Consider the following 15700-nt stretch of genomic DNA (forward strand, 5'->3'; position numbering starts at 1 on the left):
CCATATTGAAGGATCAGGCAGTTTTTTGTTAAATGGTGGTTTGTGATGTGAGTGTTTTGTTTGTGCCAACAACGATTACAATTATGTGTGCGTTTAATTTGTAAATATATGTAAATAATAATAATAATTGTACCAACTGACAGCATCTCGTCTGCGTCTTTGTGGATACGTAAAAATAAAGCAGTAGCTTCAAGAATTCAGAAAGCGGACATTGCTTTTCAACACACGAAGAATGTTTATAGCAAAAAGTTCTTGTCCTGGAACAGTAGAATTCGTCATTACTCAACAGAGATCAAACCTGAAGCTCTTTATGCTTCAGAAACGCTCAATTTACATCATATAAATGTAAAGGTATAAGTAGGGAAGAAAGAAAGGAAAATTGTGGGAAAAATTTTTTGGGGCCAAGAATTAAAAATAGAATATATTACCCTAATCCCATCCCAGGCATGAGACTGCGATGAATTCAATTTATCAGCCATTTGAAAAGAATGAATAACAACAGACTTACTTATCAAATACACAAATTTTTGCAAATCAATATTTCTTTTGCTAGTGGCTTTACGTCCCACCGCCACAGATAGGTCTTATGGCGACGATGGGATAGGAAAGGCCTAGGAATTGGAAGGAAGCGGCCGTGGCCTTAATTAAGGTACAACCCCAGCATATGCCTGGTGTGAAAAGGGGAAACCATGGAAACCATCTTCAGGGGTGCCGACAGTGGGATTCGAACCCACTATCTCCCGGATGCAAGCTCACAGTCGCGCGCCCCTAACCACCTCAAACCATGTAACCAGCTGTCACCCTTTGCTGTTACCACGACGATTTAAGATATTCTTACCAGTATCTTACTTTTTTTAAACGTTGTATGCAGAATCGTGCAAACTGTGTACATTAAACATTTGTTGCGCATTAAAATGTTTGAAATAGGTAGAACAGGGTTAACAATCACCTTAATGTCTATGTTCATGTTGTAGACCTCTACTGTAACTAGATTTCAGATTCCCTTTTATTTTTTCGATGGTAGATGGATATACATCACGGGACGTGATCTACCACTGGCAGCCAGTGGGAAGTTGTGAAGTGAAGGAAAATGTAGAACTGGCCCAGTACGACCTCATCAGCATCACCACAGAAAATGGAACGATCCACAGAAGAACAGGTGAGATCAGCATGCTCTGTTAATGTTTTTGTAACTTGTCTGTTTTAGGTATACTTCCTGTTTGAGATTGCGAGTGAGGCAGTTTAAAAATTATTTTTGCAAAATATTGGTCTTAAATATTAGCGTGGAATCTAATACATTTCGAGTCCTTGCATTGATTTGAGGTACTGGGCTGCAAGGTGCATTTATTGAGGTTTAAAAAGTGAATTTTAAATTTACTATAAAGTTTGTATCCGACGAATGCGTAGGCCAAGAATTACCTAACAGTCACGAATGTGCTCACTCTAAATTCGTGTCCTCGACCCGAGGTGGTGTAGTTTTTTTTCAAGCACACCCCAAATGGAAGCGAACTGCATGTAGGCTTACCATTTTAACCCCCTGGCAATTTCCGGCAGTACCGGCATTCGAATCGGGGCCACGAGTACGGATGGTAACAGCGCGAGCTATTACACTACGGAGATGAATAGTTTCATGTGGTCCGTGTATGACAAAGAGCAGCGTGATTTTGCTTCTACAAACAGTATTCATCAAGGGGCATGTAACCGGGCGAGTTGGCCGTGCGCGTTGAGGCGCGCGGCTGTGAGCTTGCATCCGGGAGATAGTAGTTTCGAATCCCACTATCGGCAGCCCTGAAGATGGTTTTCCGTGGTTTCCCATTTTCACACCAGGGAAATGCTGGGGCTGTACCTTAATTAAGGCCACGGCCGCTTCCTTCCAACTCCTAGGCCTTTCCTATCCCATCGTCGCCATAAGACCTATCTGTGTCGGAGCGACGTAAAGCCCCTAGCAAAAAGGGGCATGTACGAAATTCATGATGACTTGCTCTATTGTGGTATATCGTTGTGTACATCTGTCTGTGTTGAATTTGGAGAGGGATGGATAGCCAAGTAAGTACGGACGTGCATGATTCACGCGGAAGGACAGACACCATTCTCCATAGAATGTCGAGAAATTTAAGAATTAAAGGGAAAAAAGAAGAAGAATTGAATTAATTCAAAATAACTGTCAGAAGTTTTAAAGAAAACTTATAACATCAAAATTCTAACGCCTTGAAACATGAGTTAATCTACTCCTATTTATAGAGAATTGCACTGTGGTGAAAGGAAATCAAATAAATAAATAAATAAATAAATAAATAAATAAATAAATAAATACATAAATAAATAAATGTTAGAATAATAAATTAGTAATTTATTGTCGCTATACGAACGGGAGTCTGTTGTTATCGAAGGGAATGATAGTGGTTGACAAGGAGGCATAGAATAAATAAACTGAAACTTTTTAATGTATTCGTGGACGTGTAAGCACTGGATATGGAAATTTTAAAATAATTAGCTGTGTCTCAGGACATAGCAAATAGTAAATAACACGCATAAACTCATAAGGTCACTCACGTAGCCAGTGTTCTGTTTTGTTTCCCGCCATTGCGTGTAAGCATTTGTAGTGCGCATGCACCTTTATACACTGACTGACAGAGCAAATGCAACACCAAGAAGGAGTGGTTCGAAAGGGATGAAAGTTGGGGAAAAAACAGAGACGGCACGGACGAATAATTGATGTTTATTTCAAACCGATATGCAGGTTACACAATGCGCACGGCATCGACTCAGTAGGATGTAGGACCACCGCGAGCGGCGATGCACGCACAAACACGTCGAGGTACAGAGTCAATAAGAGTGCGGATGGTGTCCTGAGGGATGGTTCTCCATTCTCTGTCAACCATGTGCCACAGTTGGTCGTCCGTACGAGGCTGGGGCAGAGTTTGCAAACGGCGTCCAATGAGATCCCACACGTGTTCGATTGGTGTGAGATCCGGAGAGTACGCTGGCCACGGAAGCGTCTGTACACCTCGTAGAGCCTGTTGGAAGATGCGAGCAGTGTGTGGGCGGGCATTATCCTGCTGAAACAGAGCATTGGGCAGCCCCTGAAGGTACGGGAGTGCCACCGGCCGCAGCACATGCTGCACATAGCGGTGGGCATTTAACGTGCCTTGAATACGCACTAGAGGTGACGTGGAATCATACGCAATAGCGTCCCAAACCATGATGCCGCGTTGTCTAGCGGTAGGGCGCTCCACAGTTACTGCCGGATTTGACCTTTCTCCACGCCGACGCCACACTCGTCTGCGGTGACTATCACTGACAGAACAGAAGCGTGACTCATCGGAGAACACGACGTTCCGCCATTCCCTCATCCAAGTCGCTCTAGCCCGGCACCATGCCAGGCGTGCACGTCTATGCTGTGAAGTCAATGGTAGTCTTCTGAGCGGACGCCGGAAGTGCAGGCCTCCTTCAACCAATAGACGGGAAATTGTTCTGGTCGATATTGGAACAGCCAGGGTGTCTTGCACATGCTGAAGAATGGCGGTTGACGTGGCGTGCGGGGCTGCCACCGCTTGGCGGCGGATGCGCCGATCCTCGCGTGCTGACGTCACTCGGGCTGCGCCTGGACCCCTCGCACGTGCCACATGTCCCTGCGTCAACCATCTTCGCCACAGGCGCTGCACCGTGGACACATCCCTATGGGTATCGGCTGCGATTTGACGAAGCGACCAACCTGCCCTTCTCAGCCCGATCACCATACCCCTCGTAAAGTCGTCTGTCTGCTGGAAATGCCTCCGTTGACGGCGGCCTGGCATTCTTAGCTATACACGTGTCCTGTGACACACGACAACACGTTCTACAATGACTGTCGGCTGAGAAATCACGGTACGAAGTGGGCCATTCGCCAACGCCGTGTCCCATTTATCGTTCGCTACGTGCGCAGCACAGCGGCGCATTTCACATCATGAGCATACCTCAGTGACGTCAGTCTACCCTGCAATTGGCATAAAGTTCTGACCACTCCTTCTTGGTGTTGCATTTGCTCTGTCAGTCAGTGTATTTGATTCATGCTATGATCCTTAACGTCCTCCGCAGGAATCGGTCGCGCATGTGTGGAGGGGCAATAAAGGGGGCTGCTTCGTCTTCCACTCCTCTCGCTGCCCAGTCTTCGTCGATACATCGTGCCAAGCATTGTACACGCATGCCCAGAAATGGTGTCCTGACATGAACAATTAACACTGCCCCACTCCAGTAGTAAAAAGGAGGGGAAAGAGTGACCGGGTAGTGTTGAATGCACAGTGTGTGTATTGCTGTCCCATTTCCATCACAACCGTCTTTAGCGGGCTGTCTACCTGTAGCAGGAGGTGAGGGGACGCCATGCTTTGTTTATATCTGTGCATGTGTGTACGCATTGGCTGAACACAACGTGTCAACAAGCGAGTTAAGAGATAGCGCGCGCTAATTAGACCTCCCATACTACCTACATGACTACGCACCGCCGGTCACTCAGAAGGAGGTTTATTAAGTATTTCGACTAAAAATGCGCTGTTTCTGAGTTTCATGCGAAAGTTAGAAAGTGGTGGTGATTATTGTCTAAGAGGAAGTAAAACTGGGCAGCCATACTCTATTAACACTTATCAGAGAGAAGAAATGACAGCGGTCTGACATTCCGAAAAATGAAGGTATCGGCCAGAAAAAGACAAGGACCGCGAAGGAAGTAATCATTGTTAGTGTTAATGGAAGTTGGTTGCCCAGTTATACTTCCTCTCAAAACAGTAATCACGACCACCACACAAGTTTTAATTCACTGGTATGAATTATCCCATTGCTTAGGTTGCTACGGCATGAATTAATTAAAGTTTGGTGGTGGCTGGTTGGTTAATTGGTGATTATTGTTTTTAGAGGAAGTGCAACTGGGCAACCATCCTCTGTTAACACTAATCACAGGGAGAAAATTGAAGGGGTTTAACACTTGAAAAAACTGAAGGTATCGGCCTAAGAGATATAGGAACTACAAAGGGTGTGAAAATGAAAGACTCCCTAGTCCTCGCAAATCTAACACCATCGGCGTCTGAAAAGAACAAGAATTGACCAAGGGAGGTCGGACACGATAGTTGAAAGTGAGGAGCTTAGCACAAGTAAGTGGAAGCAATGTCTGGACTCAGCTAAGGGCCCCGTGGTCACCAACCCACCAAACAACTGAAGATTACCTCATAACGTAGTCATTAATCAATCAAGTAATTAATTAATTAATTAACGTTTCTTTTTCTGAAGTTTTAAGATTTCTTTTTGTCGGCAGGGGATGTAGATTTGCCCCGGTTTTATGGCCGGATGCCCTTCCTCACGCCACACTTATCTATTAACTATTGCGTGTACAAGAAGAGAAGTGTATAACACCCAACACAAACAGACAGTTCTTGAGCCTCAGCACACAGTTTAAACTCCGGGACTGGAACCGGAGTCCCTGTGAACTGAAGGCCACTACACTGATCATTGAGCCAAGGAGCGAAAATTAAATAAATAAATAAATAAATAAATAAATAAATAAATAAATAAATAAATAAATAAATAAATAAATAAATAAATAAATAAATAAATAAATAAATAAATACAACGGAACGGAATTGTCGTTTGGAAGAATAGCTCAATGAATCGTGATGAATATCTGAATCCGCTTGATGCACTGACATCCATACTTATGGCAGAACTGCTCGCTCTTCGTGCTGCAAACATCTTCGAACTTTCACAGAATACGCAAGGAATATTAATTCTTACAGATGCCCAAAGTGTTCTACAGAGACTAAAACACCCTCAGTGGAGAGAAAAATGTAATCACTACCTTTTTGACATTTTTCAGATGGCACACACAGCAAAAATTATAGGCATCGACATCTGGGAAAAGCATCAGAACTAGTCCTGAAGTTTTTTGGAATTTAATTAAATGCAGAAGGAAGACCAATATGCTTCCAGATTTAATAGCATTTAGTGGAACGTCACTAAATAATAGTAAGGAAGTTGCAGAAATTTTTGCTGAGATTTTTAAAAGTGATTATTCAGAACAAGCATCTTCTGACGTTATTACTGAGACAGTTAAATTTCAAATACCTCACATCTTGCCAATATATAGTATCAGCGAGTGTGAGTATAGAGAGGCAATTAAAAGTCTTAAGTCGAGTAAGTCAAGTGGACCTGATGGTATAACTCTGCGTATATATTAAAAGGATACTTATGAAGCCTTTATGTAAAATATATAATTTAATTATTAGTACTCAAATATATCCGAATTTATGGAAGATTAGCAGAGTATGCCCTGTCTTTACGTCTGGTGATAGTGAAAAGATGGAAAATTATAGACCTGTATCAATATTATATGCTCCGACGAAGGTTTTTGAACAAATAATTTATTGCCGAATTTTTGCTCATGTAAAATATTACATATTTTCCTGGGCAGGTCCACAGTTACTATCTTGTGAATTTTACTCAAAATATTTATAATAGAATGAAAAACAAGAATCAAACAGTTGTCATTTACACAGACTATTTAAAAGCCTTTGATAAAATAGATTACGATATATTATTGCCAAAACTTTCCAATTATAGTTTGTCCCGTGAGTTTTTGAAATTCATATCATCTTATCTCTCTGGTAGAAAACCATTTGTGATGTATCTCCAAACAAAATTATTTGTATTCAGTGTTACATCTGGTGTGTCTCAAGGCTCCAATTCAGGGACTCTTTTTTCACAATATTTATTAATGACTTACCAAAAGTCATTAGGTACCGGTACTCAAAATGTCTAATGTCCAGTCTCGTCGCATGACTCTTCGAGACTTCATGCATCACGCGGAAACTGCAATTTCACACAGATAACATCTTCTGACAAAAAATAAAATATTGTATCATCTAGTAGTTAGTTTAAATAAAAATCGGGGAGGCCAATAACAGGTTTTTGTTAAAATATTAGACAAATTGTATTTCTGCATAATAATATTTAATTTACTGAATTTATTGTATTCCCATGTTTGTTTTTTCTCTTTCTCTAATTTTCCCATATTTTGAATACTATTTTCTTGTTAATTTTTTTTACAAATTCTGTTATTTATAATATGTAGCCTATTATGTTTTATAAAATACACCTATAAATGGAGAATGTGTCTGTTGGTGCCATATGTTTAAATAAATAAATAAGTAAATATGCATGTTATAGACGTGGTTAAAAACGAGTGACTTTCTAGTAATCAATCACTCACTACTGATCTGCATTTAGGGCAGTCGCATAAATTTCCTTTGGCTGAAAGGACAAGGTGGCATGGAACATAACGGAATAGTTGATCAACTAGCAAAGCAGAGCATCTCAGATGGAACCTATAACACTACGACGGTTCCATGTAAGGACTTCATACCATCTCACAGTGAGTGGTCGAATAACTGGAACATAAGGCAGAAGATTAAAGGACGACACTACGCTGCTCTTCAGCCTCACATTCCAACAAACCTTGATTTGACAGATTACATGTTACAAGGAGAGGCCTGAGCCTGCGTCAAACCGATTTCGACGAGATGTAATGTACCTATCGGGTACACACAATAGTAACTCGTGTATAAGGGTTTAGATCAAAGCGCTTTCATTTTCGAAAATATTGAGGTCAAATGTCATGACACAGGATCCGCTTCCAGCAAATTTGACTTAAATATGTCAGCTCCACAACGTAATAATTTCTGAAAACTTGATGAATCCCCGTTTCCAATGCAACGCATATCTCTTACTTGGAGAGTTAACACCGTAGTCAACCAGCGCGATAACCTACTTGTCACCGTTCTTGTCTAGAACCTCGACGACGTGAGTTCGAGTCTCGTCGCAGTTATATTTTAGTACAAAATAAATTAATATTTGAGGGAACGTGAAGTTTATTTCAGTTTGATTAATATTTTCGTTCGCATTTTTATCGTCACAAACTCTCAAATAATCATTTATTTTGTACAAAATGTTTAGCTGCGGCGAGACTCAAACTCATGTCTTCGAGGTGCGCAAAGAAGCACGCTGATCACTCGCCCACCACTCTGGTCGACCGCGGTAAATCTCTCCAAGTTGTATATGCGTTGCAATGGAATCTGGGATTCATCAAATTTTCGGAAATTATTAGGTAAAAAGCCTGACATGTTCAAGTAAAGTATGCTCGTCTTTTAGATTTGTATCACCTCCATTTGATCCGAAGCGGATCCTGGGTCACGACATTATTGTCCTCAATTTCTTCGAAAACGAAAGCGGATTGTCTTAAACCATTGTACACGAGTTACTGATGAGTGTACCCCAACAGGTACATTGAAGCTCGTTGAAATCGGTTGATCGCAGGGTCTGGCCTCTCCTAGTAAGTAGGAGACTCCTTACGTCGATTATACGCATCCATCTCGGTCATGGCTGCTGCACAAATCATCTTCATAGAATTAGAGTATGGGATTCTCCTATGTGCGCCAAGGACCAGGTTGAAATTGCCAATCTTAACCACATTATTCTCGGTTGCAGTAAATATCGAAAGGCACAACGTATTTTATATGAAACTCTGGCCCTTATTCATGCCCCTTATCATACCAGTATAATATGTTTCCGTTGAACTGCTTGTTGTACTCTTGTTGTTGTTGTTGTTGTGTAATTATGTTTTAACCTTTCTTTATAATCACTTGTAATTCTAAGCCAGTAGTAAGCTTAAACTGTAGTATAGTAAGTCCTAGTGTTAAGTACTGGAAATACTTAAGTTGTGTGTGAATTTGTATATGATGATGCTGAATTTAAAATGTTAAACTAGTAGTATTTCTTGTAAGATTTTCTTTGCATGGAATTTCTTGTTGTACTTTTGTTGTTGTTGGGTAATTATGTTTTAACTTTACCTTATTATCGCACTACTGCAAGTGACCATTGCCACAGGGATAATTCCCAATTGGGATGTTTTTGTTAATATTAAAAGAAGATCTGATAACATTTACCAGTTTTTACATATGACTGATCTGAAGATCTGAATGAGACATTTATGGCCGAAGGTTTTTTTTGCGCGTGCTGTGAAGAGAATAAAATGCGTTGTATTTTCTTTGTGTAAAGACACTTCATCTGTTGCATGCATTTTTAAATATACACACCGATAGTGTTCTTTTATATATGGTTTGTACTTTATGTATCTATACATGATGTTTTGCGGGCTGCATGCCAAATAAAACTTTAAACATAAAAAAGGAACTTGCTACAAGCTATAGAGAGTGGTATAAAATTGTAACTTTAATTTATTCAACAGGTGCTCCATGATGTTCGCCCTTGTGGAACATTTAGCCCGTGGATTATTCTACTTTGAGATGAGCACAGAACCTGGAAGTGAAGAGATTCCTGACCTAACATTCAGAGTTATCTACATATGAAAGAGTTTACTAAACACAGTTTTGGCCAATCCGTCGGTCACTTCTACTGGACCGATTTGTTTAATTTTTATTTTATTCTCTGCGGAATTACCTGACAGTGAATTATGGAACACTGATATATCTCTAAGTTCAGCCAACTTTGAGTAATACTAAAATCAAGTCATTAAATGATCACCCCAATAATTGCAGGCGAAGGTTTACACTAACCCGCAATACATTTTGTACTTAGCGGGTTGCTAAGCGACTTAGAATTTCATTAATACTCTAATATATGTGATTTTCATCCTTAGAAATGTGTTTTCATGTAGCCATGTTCGATTACTACCTGTCAAGCTCTGTTAGATACGCTTTGATTCTGTAAACTTTCCCTTCTTCTAAATATACTAAAAACGATGGCAGAACGATCCTAATAATTGTTGGGAGATCAGAAGAATGCACATGCCTGGTGAGGCACGGGGCGAAGGGGTTTTCATCAGCAGAACCAGTGACGCAATGCTTACCATAGCAACTCCGCTACTACCCAGCCGAATTTATACTATCTTCTACTGGCAGCTCTTTGCTCTTGTCAGTTGTAATCCAGCAAACTGCAAAGTGTGAGTCAATATTTTCGTGTTGCAGATAAGAGCAGATTAGAGCCGATCTGTCTGGGCAGAAGAGGAAGTTCGTGCTTGCAGGCCACATTCCTCATTCTTGCATTCTTCTCATCTCTACACAGTACATGCTGCTAACAGAAAACAGTCTACGTACGTACAGACGGGAGGGTATCAAGTCGACTAGCCGTCTGTATCACCATTAATAGCGCGGAGGAACAAACTCTTGAAAAATTAAGTGTTTACTTATCCGAACCAGTATTCAGCCCCTGCGAATTGTATGTTGCACTATCTCGGGCAAGAAAGTTTGAAAATATTAAGATCCAGATACGGCCGCATGGTCGAAGCACAGGGAATATTGTATAGAAAGAAGTGTTGTAGCCGCCTCTGTGGTGTAGTGGTTAGCGTGATTAGCTGCCACCCCCGGAGGTCCGGGTTCGATTCCCGGCTCTGCCACGAAATTTGAAAAGTGGTACGAGGGCTGGAACGGGGTCCACTCAGCCTCGGGAGGTCAACTGAGTAGAGGTGGGTTCGATTCCCACCTCAGCCATCCTGGAAGTGGTTTTCCGTGATTTCCCACTTCTCCTCCAGGCGAATGCCGGGATGGTACTTAACTTAAGGCCACGGCCGCTTCCTTCCCTCTTCCTTGCCTATCCCATCCAGTCTTCCCACCCCTCCCCAAGGCCCCTGTTCAGCATAGCAGGTGAGGCCGCCTGGGCGAGGTACTGGTCATACTCCCCAGTTGTATCCCCCGACCAAGAGTCTGAAGCTCCGGGACACTGCCCTTGAGGCGGTAGAGGTGGGATCCCTCGCTACGTCCGAGGGAAAAACCGAACCTGGAGGGTAAACAGATGATGATGATGATGATGATGAAGAAGTGTTGTATATTAAGAACGCATCAATTATTATTTACCGCCATTAAATTTCATAATACTATTGAAAGTGGCAGGCAAAACAACATGACTACCTCGGGCATATCCAGACGAGTTATCTGCTCAAAGTTTAACGTCTCCATCCGACGGACGGATCATCATTAATACTGTGGATAGGTTTGGAATTGAATCCAGGCTTTTGACACACAATCTTGTGATGTTAAATTGTATGCCACCACCTCTCTCCTACCCTGCTGGTCAACATTCTGATGGTGGACATTTTCTTGACCAGCGGGACTCGATATCACGTAGAATCGACGCCTTATCGATCATAGCCACCAGGCGGGCATTTCAGTGTAAATATGGAGCTAGGTTACTTATGTCTACACATCGGTTAATACATACCTAACTCGTTATAATTAGTAAAGGTAGTAAGTCATAAATAGCGAATTTTACAGGAGAAGAAGAAAAACAGTTTTTTCAACATTCTGTCAGTTGAGGTGTATTTTACAAGCGGACGATTCACAACAAACCATATGATATTTCGCATCCAAGAAATCCAGCATAGCCAATAAGCCCTTTCTTCGGTTCGCTCATGGTTAGTCTCCTTCCAAGTGGTTTCAAGGTCGGCATGTCGAGATTATTGCGCTCCTTCCACGGTACTAAGTCAGTGAATGATGGCCTTGCCTCGAGTCACGGAAGTTCAGCTCTTGGAATCCTTACCCAGCTCACAGTGCTGATACTAACGCGTTGAGTATTAAATATCTCTTTCTTTCCGTGGCGAAATCACGAAAATTCCCAGACGTCATCATGATTACATGAAATGGTCAGAATTGTTTATCCTCTCTGATTATTTCCGCATCTTCTTCGTGAACCATTGTTAGCCACACGCAGTAGCTGTTTTTGAAAACAAGGAACTGGTATGAACGTCATGCCAAGATGCTGGCAATAACGATTTACCATTTTGAATGGAATAGGAAAGGAATCCAATGTCACAAATGGAGTAAGGCAAGGTTGCATATTATCACCTGAACTGTACAACATCTATGCAGAGTGTGTCTTGCAAGAGAGCTCTCGATGACAGGAATGGTGGAGTCCTTCATTCGAGCAATGTTTCCTGGTGTTCAAAACCTTTCCGAATAGTTAAAATGTTTATTACGCCACTCAATTTTGCATTATAGACTTTGCTGGAGGTTTCGCCAAAACACTTCCCGTCTTAAACTCCTGCGCGAACAGGTCCGAACAGGTATTTCACGAATCGTACTTCTACAAAACGCTCGACAAAGAACACGCGTAGTTTTATCGTGAGCACCCTTTTCTGTTGCATTCAACTGGCCACTAAACTTGTCCGCTCCCCTCACTCATTCGTGATGCTCTTATCAACAGGCTAAAATCTAGATATCCACCTGTTAAAACAGCCAGAAACCTAGCAGACGCTAACATTAATCTGCTTCAGGCCTGGAAGCAAGTGCTCCATCAGAATATCACAATCTACCATGGATAAAAAGCAAAGCAGAAAGTTTTGATCTTCCGCAGAACTAAGTCTGACGAAATCTCAACGTCGTTTAACTGTGCAGGTAGGAACTAAGAGATGGTCTTGTCAAAACAGTGTCTCTAAATTGCGGTATGTTTGAAACAGGTTCAAAAACAGGCACTTTTTGCGATCCACCTGCGATAAAATGATATGAAACTATAAATTACACAGTCCGAATCTACATGACGTAACGTGAAATGAAACGAGAAAAATGACGGTGTTATTGAATTTTCTTGCTTATTTCATAAACAACCACCTAACTCGACTAGAGTGATGGCCGCACTTGTCGGATGCAGGTATCTCTCGCATCTCATTTCAGTGACCGCAAATGTCCGGACGTCTGTCGAGAAATCAGAATCAAAAACACAAACACACCGTTGGTTTCAGTCCGTGTTACCGTAACGTACTCGCTATAGCGCGATCCTGTCAGCGTGGTGTACTCACTATACCGTGATCCTGTCACCGTAGTGTACTCGCTATAGCGTGATCCTGTCACAGTAGTGTACTCGCTATAGGGCGATCCATCCACCGTAGTGTACTCGCTATAGCGCGATACTGGCAGTGTAGTGTACTCGCTATAGCGCGATACTGTCACCGAACTATACTCGTTATATCGCGATCCTTTCACCGTGGTGTACTCAGTATAGGGTGATCCTGCCACCGTAGTGTACTCGCAATAGCGTGATCCTGTCAGCGTGGTGTACTCACTATACCGTGATCCTGTCACCGTAGTGTACTCGCTATAGGGAGATCCAGTCACCGTGGTGTACTCACTATAGCGCGATCCTGTCACCGTAGTGTGCACCGTAGTGTAACGCTATAGCGAGATCCACCCACCGTAGTGTACTCGCTATACCGCAATACTTTCAGTGTAGTGTACTCGCTATAGCGCGATACTGCCACCGTAGTATACTCGCTATATCGCGATCTTGTCACCGTAGAGTACTCGCTATAACGTGACCCTGTCACCGTAGTATACTCGCTATAGCGTGATCCTGTCACCGTAGTGTACTCGCTATAGGGCGATCCCGTCACCGCAGAGTACTCGCTATAGCGTGATCCTGTCATCGTAGTGTACTCGCTATAGCGCGATCTTCTCAGCGTAGTGTACTCGCTATATGGCGATACTGTCACCGTAGTGTAATCGCTACGGCGCGACCGCGTCAGCTTGGAGGACTGTGTTCAAATCCCTCCCCTGACGAAGTGTTTTCTTCGACGAGCGTAAAAATCAAATTCTTGTTTTTATTTCCTTCAAGTTCCTGGCGAGGAGCTAAACCTTGTATTTGTACTAACACAGCGACAGATATGGGAGATGCGCACGCACAGACATGTGACAGAAACCGACTGCAGCATCGATATCACCGTTTGCAGCATTTCCTGGGATGGTCAATTCTCCTATTTTCTCCCGTTCAAGGGTCAATTCCGCGTCAATCTTTTTATTTATTATTATTATTATTATAATTATTATTATTATTATTATTATTATTATTATTATTATTTCGACTCTACAGGTTTACTCAGGTGAAAATGAACTTTATGAAACTTGGCGAGGTATATCAATATTATTTTCTGTTATTTTAGGAGAATACTCAATGATCAAGGTGAACTTTCTAATGAAGAGACACACGGGCTACTTCATGCTGCAGGTATTCGCTCCGTGTTGCCTCATAGTTTGCTGTTCCTGGATTAGCTTCTGGATCGATCCTGATGCTGTTCCAGCCAGAGTCAGTTTGGGTAAGTATTCCCTAACACCTAGCATTTCAGTTGCCTTCCCAAGATTTCAAAACCTTACTTGCAGTGGTGATGAGAAGCGTTCAGCTGGCTAACTGCTGGTTTTGTAAACCAACCAACCGACTAACTAACTGACTGACTGACTGACTGACTAACTAACTAACTAACTAACTAACTAACTAACTAACTAACTAACTGACTGACTGACTGACTGACTGACTGACTGACTGACTGACTGCCTGACTGACTGACTGACTGACTGACTGACTGACTAACTATTCGGCCCACGATAAAGTTTCATTATACATTCTGGCGTTTACTTAGTTATGAATTGATCCAGTAGGTTTTCATTACCTGGCTGTGTCGAGCACGTTGTACATCCGACCACTATGCGCCAGTTGTCCACTTCATATCCCGGAAAGTCCCAAAAGTCACAATGATTGTTCTAAAAACGTCTCGTCTTATGGTCCTAAGCCCGTTTCTTTGAGGTCTTTCTTGACATTAACGTACAAGGGAACGGTTGTTTTTGGTTTTGAGTCAAAATTGTTAAAAATGCGTTTTGTACATCGAGAGTCATCCATCCGTAGCCGGTGACCGCAGAAGTGAGCCTTGCGTTTGCGCACTGAGTCCGTGATCTTCTCTGTCTTAGAGTAGATTTCTTGTCTGGATTTTCGAACGTACATACCGTTTTTGTAGTTTGGGCGAAGAATGTTGCGGAGGATCTTTCTAACTTAGCGAGCGCACATTTCTAAGACAGGATAGGGCATTCTGACGTATAAAGAAATACCGACTGGACGACAGTGTTTTTAATTTATTTATTTATTTATTAATTTACTTATTTATTTATTTATTTATTTCAATTCGCTTTTTATGTCGCACAGACACAGATAGCTCTTATGGCGATGATGGGACAGAAAAAGACTAGGAGTACAAGGGAAACGACCATGGCCAGAAGTAAGTTACACCCCATCATTTGCCTTGTGTGAACATAGGAAACCACGGACATTTTTTTCAGGGCTGTCGACAGTGAGGTTCAAACTACTAATAGGATAATCGAATATAAAATAATTGCTTGTTCGATGATTTCATTTTTTTTATTATTTTTCGATTATTCACTCGAAACTCCATTCAAATGAATGGGCCAATCAAATAGTGAATGCTTTCGAAATATTCGAATGGAAAGTGAGCCAGATGTTAACAATAACTCATCAATTTCATCACAGGGAAATTAAAATTAACTAATCTCTATTCCCTTACGGGAAGTGTGTGAGTGGGAGGATCGGTCACTGACAGTGGCGGCGATTAAATGGAACGAAACGGTGGTTGCCCCCCACCCCCCACTTTGTTGAAAAACACTATATTTTAACCGCCTGGAACTAGGAATTATTTAAAAAAACAATTTTTATAACCCCTATTGTCTTTTCAGTTAATTCTTTCATTTAATTTCTTTAACTTCTTCTTCTTGTTCTTTTTTTGCTAGTTGCTGTACGTCGCACCGACACAGATAGGTCTTATGGCGACGATGGGACAGGAAAGGGCTAGGAGTGGGAAAGAAGCGACCGTGGCCTTAATTAAGGTACAGCCCCA

General features: G+C 41.9%; 1 protein-coding gene across 1 annotated transcript in view; it reads left to right on the forward strand.

Moving 5' to 3' along the window:
• The window catches only part of LOC136884018 (gamma-aminobutyric acid receptor subunit alpha-6), an 86767-nt gene that overhangs the window by 60409 nt on the left and 10658 nt on the right, over positions 1–15700 (forward strand). Inside the window, exons 5-6 of the mRNA XM_067156019.2 lie at positions 1025–1159; positions 13964–14116. Coding sequence (XP_067012120.2) covers positions 1025–1159; positions 13964–14116 — 288 coding nt within the window. The remainder of the gene's footprint in view (positions 1–1024; positions 1160–13963; positions 14117–15700) is intronic.

This window comes from Anabrus simplex, chromosome 12 (genome assembly GCF_040414725.1).
Source record: "Anabrus simplex isolate iqAnaSimp1 chromosome 12, ASM4041472v1, whole genome shotgun sequence".
Classification (NCBI taxonomy): Eukaryota; Metazoa; Arthropoda; class Insecta; order Orthoptera; family Tettigoniidae; genus Anabrus; species Anabrus simplex.